This window comes from Schistocerca cancellata, chromosome 5, assembly GCF_023864275.1.
Source record: "Schistocerca cancellata isolate TAMUIC-IGC-003103 chromosome 5, iqSchCanc2.1, whole genome shotgun sequence".
Taxonomy (NCBI): domain Eukaryota; kingdom Metazoa; phylum Arthropoda; class Insecta; order Orthoptera; family Acrididae; genus Schistocerca; species Schistocerca cancellata.
Genome location: NC_064630.1, coordinates 610,474,234 through 610,482,048, shown reverse-complemented (window position 1 = coordinate 610,482,048; position 7,815 = coordinate 610,474,234). Strand labels below are relative to the sequence as shown.

Below are 7,815 nucleotides of genomic sequence, written 5' to 3'. Positions count from 1 at the left end.
CAAACAATTTGACTTGTCTCAAAAAGACTTACATTAGCCAATTTCAGACACACAAAAATTACCTGCTCATACCAGAAATACAAACTAAATGATACTGTGTGTTAAATTCCTTGTGATTCACTTTCAGTACAAGCTAACATGGAGCCAACAAATACACAAAAAAAGTAATCTGGTTGTTTAGTTCCACATGTTTGCAAGTTAATTTTCTCTTATTACATTGATTTTAAGACCAGGGTGCTAGCTTACTTTACATCTTCAACTTCTTGTCTACTGAATTATCTTCTGGTGCTATGCAGCTAAAGTAAACAGTTTACAGAAGTATAACTGATAAGACACTTGATACCATTTTTAATAATAGTCCATTGAAAGATATTCTAAATTTTTGATTGATGTATTTCACCTCAATTCCACTTTATTTCAGACTTGATAGTTTATTTTTGAGTAATGCAAATCAGTATAAAGATCATCTCTCAAGTTACCATACTCTTAACAGCTTTGAATTTTCCGGAAACAATATGCCGAAACGGAGTTACAGGGAGATATTGCATGAAAACACACAGATTTAGTAACTTCAACACAGTGCCCACAACAGATTCAAAACAAGAGTAAGCAAAATTTAAAGAGTGACACCACCATATGTTTTGCATGTAATCACTATATTTATCAATGTCAGTTTATTGTACGTGTCAACATTATATAACAACATTACTGAGCACCAAGCAAGGATGGACAGACAGATAATCTGGTATGAATTTTTAATCATTTTCACTTATTTGTAAAGGGAGTTTCAGCCCATTGATTGTAACAACTTCCTAACACAATCAGTATCATTAATTCTAAACTTCAGGATTCTGTTATTTCTACCGGTAGTACACCTACTGGAGGCTTATTTTTGATTTACTGAGTGAAGTGGTGTACTGGTTAAGACATTGGCCTCACATTCTGGAGGATGGGGGTTCAGATGCCTGTCTGAAAAGCCAGATTTCTATGATTGACCAAAATCACTTAAAGCAAATGCCAGGTGATTTGTTTGCAGCATACCTTGATGATTTCCATCTCTGATTACCTTCTCTTTGACAAAATGCTGAATCTTAATCATTCTTCTTTTTGTAGCCTTTTACTGTGGCCTTCAAGTGCATTTGTCGAGAAAGCTCCTCTCTCCTCGGCTATGTTAGTAACAACAGATGTAATTCATTTTTACTATAAACACTGAGTGTGTAATTGCATATGGAGGTCTCTCCAATGTTATTAAAATAGTAAAAATCACAGGCTCCCTATATTCAAGATTTTATTAAACTACAGATGAATGACTAAATTGTGGGCTTGGCAAGACCATATTGTTTACTCCCATCTTTAGCTAACTTACTAACTATTAAGTAAATGATTATAATTATTTCTCCGATAAAGAAATTTGATTAAAGACACCACAATCACAAATAGAGTATTAATTTGTTGCAACATAAGACTTGCATCATTTTAGGCTGTGATGATGAAAGTGACACGAACAAAGACAATCACAGTTTAAAGGTACAGGCTAAAGCAATAAAATTAGAAACACGCAGGCAGTACTAAAATGGCTGATTTCAAAATACAACTGTCTGTAACTGTTTCTTATCCCAACAAATTAAATAACAACAAATTGATGTGTGGTTAAATGACTATTAGATTAACAAAAATAATTCACAAGGGTTAAAAATAAGTTGTGCTTTCATCGTTACAGTGCACTCGCTCGCAGTAGTCACCAAACACACAGTGCCAAGTTAAAAGTATCTATATAATTGGTAATTAGCATGTGCAGCAGTGAAGTTTAAAAAAAAAAAGTTGTGTGAAACAAGTTGTTTTTGGCACAGCTTCCTACACACTATACCACTGTCATGTATTCTTCGATTAACTAACATCAATATATGCTGCAGTCACATACGGAAAATAAATAAGATTCTCCTGATGGCAATTACAAATTAAAGCATGGAAGAAGCATAAGGAGCTACAAGCAGCAGTCATAAACTTGTGAATGTTAATGAAAAGCAGCAGTCATTTGTTTTTTAAATTATTACATTTTATTTAAAAAATGTTTAGAGAGATTCATGTGAAGAAATTTTGTAAACTCATTGCAGCATGTTAAAAAAACATGTTTTCTCATCTTCTGAGAAATATTGTTCCTTACAAAAAAATGTATCACAAATTAAAATCTTATTGGCTTCTGTTCCTTTTTCTCATACTGTCCTGTATAATATATAACATATGTAGGATAGAACTCGTTATCAGAGAATTTCACAATAACATGGCGATTTTCTTTAGTAGCAGTGTCATATCTAAGACACTGCTTATAATCAAATTCAGGTGGTATTTTCATATACTTATTACCAACAGTTTCCTTTGCAATTAGAACCTTTGACACTATCATCATTCGTTGTGTGTTGCAGCTGTCTGAATAATGACTAGCATAGCAAGAAATAGGAGTAAATGAAACACCTTGTCCAAATATGTTGCCTACCGATTTGCCATGTTTCCTCCAGTCAAAATTATTTCTGCAAATGTTGTCTTTGCTTTCCTCTTTGGTACCATGAAATAAATACTCCTCAGCAACAGAACCATATCTTGATCGTATTTCTTCTTTCTTGAGCAAGTAACACCCCAACAAATAAGGATTCTGGACCCTATAAATTTTCTCAACCATGAACTGCTTCTGTGTGGTCTTCTTGAATAACCACAATATTTCCTTATATTCAGTAGTGTCTGAGAGCAACAACTGCAGCTCAAACTCTGAGCTAGCATTCATATGATCCCACCCAACAGTTAATTTCAAGACTGATTTGTGTAATGTAGATTCAACAGTTTTGGTTAGAGAATGACTTGGGTAACCTCTACTAACAATGCACTGTGTATTTGTCACTCTAGAATGTCTTGTGGAAGTTTGTGCATAGTAGGAATTGCTGTTACGTGCTTGTAAAGATGGTGATACAATTATATTGTTGGTACTGGTTACAGAGGGTTGAAACTGGTTGTTTCCCTCAAAGTATGTTTTTGGTCTCTTCGGTCTGATGGGTTCTTGATTGGTCTGCTGTGATCTTGCCAGTCTAGAATTGTTTATGGAAGTTGGTGCATGGTGGAAACCGATGCTGTTTGCTCGTACAGAGGGTAGTGACACAGTTATATCATAGTGCGTGGCTGCATATGGTTGAAAACTGTTGGTGGCCTGTGGTGTATGAGGTATGGTGACTTCCTCATTGCTGGAGTCCCGACTGAAACAACAGCCCATTTCTGAAACACATTTATAGTTGATTAGACAAAAATACCGATGAGATAGCAACCTATGTTTTCACATTAGATACAAGAACTTCTTTTCCACTCTACCAAAAAGGAAATGCTGTATAATTATATATTACTTTTGAACCTAACTTCTTGTTTTAATAGCACACAAAATTACTGTGATACAACATGTTATCAAAATCCTTTGTTTGTTGTGAGCCTCTACTTCCTGGTTATTCTTTATCTTAAGTTCACTGCGGTTTCATTTTGTAAATGACCTTACAATACGTACGTTATTAGGATGAACTGAATTATTACCTGTAATAATGTCCTTCCCACTTAAAATTATAATATGCACATCTCTGATGTATTTATGTAAACCCATTTGTTTGATATAAACGCAATCAAAAATGTGGTGATAACGAATTTATAGGGGGCAATGGAAATTTTGTAGTTATGGTAGTTATGATGTACATCACAAGATAGACAAAAGGTAACACAAGTACGAGGTTTCCACTGTACTGAGTTATGTATCAAAATGTTGTAGCATTGTTAATAAAATATGACCTATGACAGCAAATGCTTAAATGCAGTGTGTGGTGGCAGGATGTCTTAAAGTTTTGCCTTATTATCTTAAACATTTTTTCCTGTCATTCATTATTTTATCATCTATTTATCGGGCTTCTGAACCATGTTTTGACAATTACGCACATTTTTATATTCAAAACAAACACACAATACGGGAACGGTCATACACCTACCTAATAAAATTCGTGATTGGTGCAGGAAATGTTTGGCAATGACAAAAGTGAAATTAAGAAAAACTTGTGCGACAGGATTTGTTAGAAAAACTGTAATCTGTGAAAGAAAATGAGAAGGCCAATGAAAATACTGTACCAGTAAGCAGCTGGTGCCTAATTCGTCTGTGAATGGAAGTACTTAACTTGGTTTAATTACCGGTACTTTTATTATACCCAACAGATATTTCGTCTTCAGATTGAGACAGTGGAATATGGCGAAGACGATCACATGAACAGAACAGTAATTGTTAGTAAAATACATTTGTGTCAAAATGCATATTATTTGCAATGCATGACTGACAATAAAACGCAGGTATTATTGGTTATAAAGATGCAGATTCAATCTTACAGATTTGGTGTCAACTGGAAGATACTATATGCGGCTATTGCTGCAATACTGAAGAAATATCATCGGATTTATAGGCACAGGTATATAATCGACGATGTAGAACTAAGAACCAGTCTCGTTTACTTAAGCAAAAAAACACATTCATTAACACTACGTCCATGTGTCTACCTTGGTTAAGACGTCGTTAGGTAATGCCCCACCCCACACAACACAAGCGGAATAGAATTGGTGAAGAGAACTGGGCGATAATCCGCAACTTTGGCAATTTCGGAAAACGTAAGCAGACACAGCATTAATTACAGTTGAACTAAACAACGTACTATCTGCACTAAATAAAGGAGCAAGAATTTATAAATGCGCCACCTTACGAACAGCAAATATTCAGCCTGGTAAGGCCGTCGTAAACGATCGAACTTGTTTGTCAAATTTGGCCTTATCAACCCTTAGATTTGTCACTTATGCTCGTAAACGTATCAACAAAATTTGTCAGCTTATTCACGTTCGAAGCAGACGCTGTTAACGTATGCGGTACTGTGAGGCTAGTTGGAAGGGCAAAAAATGCAGATAAAGCATTTCTGACGTTGACTCTGGCCCGGTGAATGGTGTAAAATGAAAAACATATGAAAACCTGTTAAAGGAAATGTTGCACCCGGAATCTGATGATTACGCCTACATGAACTTTCTTTGAATGGAGAGTGCAAATTTTAATAACTTGTTTAGAGTCACTTCGCCCTGACACTGAGAAAGGCGACCTATGCGAAATTGTAGTCTCTTCTACTTTGTTCTCTAATGACAGTTCATTAAAATGCTACAATGTGGAAACGTACAGCCTACATTATTTTTGGGAGAACGAGGTTTCTTTTATTATTTAAATTGCACTCCCGCTTTATGTTGCGCGTAGGTTATTGATTTTTCTTCTTAACCTCTTCTTTATGTGTAATATATGCTAGGGAAAGATGTGACACCTCTGGCATTTTGGTAACTGTCAATACATTTTGTTTTTATCCTTGATAGTAGTTTCCATAGTCGAGAAAACAATACCGCGAGATAAATTGTTATAGATTTATTTTTCACTAAACATACGCTGCAAAAGAATGCAAGCATCGTTCGCTTTCTTGCCAAATTATCAGTCAGTCAAAATATCTTGTAAACACGCTCAATGTTTGACAAACATCGCCCTACACGTTCAAGTATTTGGCAAACTTGGAAATATTTGGCAAACTTAGAAAAATTTGACAAATTGTTTAATAATTTCCGGGGCCTATAGCTGGCAAATTTGCGATGCTTTGCTCGATTTACCACGCGGTGTATACACTGATCAGCCAGAACATTATGATCTCCTACATCGTGGGTCTCCAAACTTTTTAGTCCGCGGGCCACATTGACTCCTTCACGAAGTCATAAGGGCCAAGATCTACCTAGTGGGATTTAAGCACACTAGCACTCCATGATCACCGTAATATAAGGCTAAAGGAAAGATGAAATCGCAAAAATCTAAGGTTGTGGGAATAGCTAGCACTGAAACGAACTACGATTTTTATTTAATTACATAATTGTGATTGGTGGACGCACCTGATCGAAATTCTGGCGTATTTTATTCTGGCGAATTTCACCGACAAAAAAGTATGTCACTGCACATTCTTCACGAAAGTGTCCTGCAAATTTAACGAAATCTCAAAATCATTGTTAGCAACACTATCACTGCAAGACGTAACAGAGGTAGAGCATGTCAACACATTGTTATTTCAAGCGGCGCAACAATAAGTTTAGTTATGTAGTCTTGTAGCGAGTAGAAGAGCCAGAGCGTATATTTGATAGTTCTGTTGCGTGATTGTGTCTATGTTGCGAGTGTCTCACGAGTTTTTTAGTGTTTTATGCGCTGTACTAGTAGGTGAAACGACGAAGTGTGGGACAATTCAAAGTTTGAATTCGAAGAGACAAGGAAAATCTGAAGATCTAAATATGTATAGCACGACTTGGATATTTTTTCACTGTATTTTTTAGTGGAACTACGGTGTAATTGTGAGTATTTTAATTTAGTAATTAAAGTACCTTAAAATAAATTCATTGCATTTTGTTCAGGCATACTACTCCCTAGTTTTAGTAGTATTAAATAGTACAAATTTATTTTCAGGTTACAATCTTTTGTGAAGTTCTGTATAAATATGGAAAAGAAACGAAAGGTTGACAGTGAATGTAGAACTTTTAAAGAGCAGTGGGGATGTCAATATTTCGTGGTGGAGTCAAGCAACAAACCAATGTGTATTATTGGCAATGAAGCAATATCAGTCTTCAAAGAATCCAATATAAAACGTCATTATGAGACTAAGCACTCTCAGAATTACTCCAAGTTTACAGGATGCGAACGATTAGAAATGTATGAGTCTCTGAAACGCCAGCTAAAAACCTAGCAGTCGCTGTTTAAGAAAGTAAATGCTGAACAACACGCAGCTACTCGTGCTAGTTTTCGTGTGGCTCATTTAGTAGCGGAACAGTGTAAGCCATTTACCGACGGTGAATTAATTAAGAACTGCATTATTGCAAACAGCAAAACAAATGTGTCCATAAAAAGTTAATATATTTAAAAACATAAGTTTGTCGGCAAACACTGTGGTTCTAAGAATAAATGACATTGCACGAAATATATCAGCACAACTGCGTGACAAAAATCAAGACAGATTGGTTCTCTTTGGCCTTGGATGAGTCAACAGATGTATCAGATACTGCTCTAGTACTAATTTTATTCGTCGGATTGACAAAAATTATGAAGTGTATGAAGAGCTCCTTGATGTTCACAGTATTCACAGGACAACCACTGGCGAAGATATTTTTTAAAGGAGTTGAAAGGGCAGTTCAGAAAAACAATCTTCAGTGGAAGAAATTAAAATGTGTTACAACTGATGATGGCAAAAACATGTGTGGGAAAAATAAAGGTGTTGTTGCTCTCCTTTCTAAGGCCATAGAAAATGACGGTGGCTAAAACCATTAGTAGTGCATTGTATTATTCACCAACGGTCTTTGTGTGGAAAACATTTAGATATGTCAGAAGTTTTAAAGCCAGTTATTTTAGTTGTTAATTATATCAGATCCCATGCACTCAGTCATCGCCAGTTCCTCGAGTTTCTTGAAGATATTGAGGAAAGCGACTTGCCATGTTATACTGCAGTGCACTGGCTTAACTACAGTAACGTTCTGACCCGTTTTTTTGAACTCTGAACAGTAATTGAAATTTTTTTGAACGAAACGAATCGCCCTATAGCTGAGTTACGGAACGGTGAGTGGTTATACAGACGTAACTAAACATATGAATAACCTTAATTTAAAATTGCAAGGTGAAAACCAGCTTCTGCCTGATTTATACACGCATGTTAAGTCCTTTCGACAAAAGATAGCTTTGTTTCAATCTCAGTTGAACAA

At 35.7% G+C, this 7,815-nt stretch overlaps 1 protein-coding gene across 4 annotated transcripts; it reads right to left on the bottom strand.

The window, feature by feature from the left end:
- Window positions 1-412: 412 nt before the first annotated feature.
- On the bottom strand, window positions 413-4,959 carry LOC126188911 (protein mono-ADP-ribosyltransferase PARP11-like). 4 transcript variants are annotated; one of them, XM_049930608.1, is made up of 2 exons: window positions 3,568-3,928; window positions 413-3,261 (listed from the first exon to the last, which is right to left on the bottom strand). In XM_049930608.1, the coding sequence occupies exons 1-2, from the start codon at window positions 3,632-3,634 to the stop codon at window positions 2,183-2,185; spliced, it is 1,146 nt and encodes a 381-aa protein (XP_049786565.1). In that variant the 5' UTR covers window positions 3,635-3,928; the 3' UTR covers window positions 413-2,182. The 4 variants fall into 4 exon arrangements, with proteins under 4 accessions (XP_049786565.1, XP_049786568.1, XP_049786569.1 ...); XM_049930611.1 differs by lacking the exon at window positions 3,568-3,928 and adding an exon at window positions 4,567-4,752 and having other exon boundaries at window positions 414-3,261; XM_049930612.1 differs by lacking the exon at window positions 3,568-3,928 and adding an exon at window positions 4,399-4,541 and having other exon boundaries at window positions 414-3,261.
- Between the last annotated feature and the right edge of the window lie 2,856 nt (window positions 4,960-7,815).

Bases quoted from the DNA above. Each gene is read 5' to 3' on its own strand.
- LOC126188911 (XM_049930608.1), bottom strand. From the start codon at position 3,634: ATGGGTTTACATAAATACATCAGAGATGTGCATATTATAATTTTAAGT. The intron at 3,262-3,567 runs GTAATAATTCAG...AATGTGTTTCAG, and splicing joins TGGGAAGGACATTATTACAG to AAATGGGCTGTTGTTTCAGT.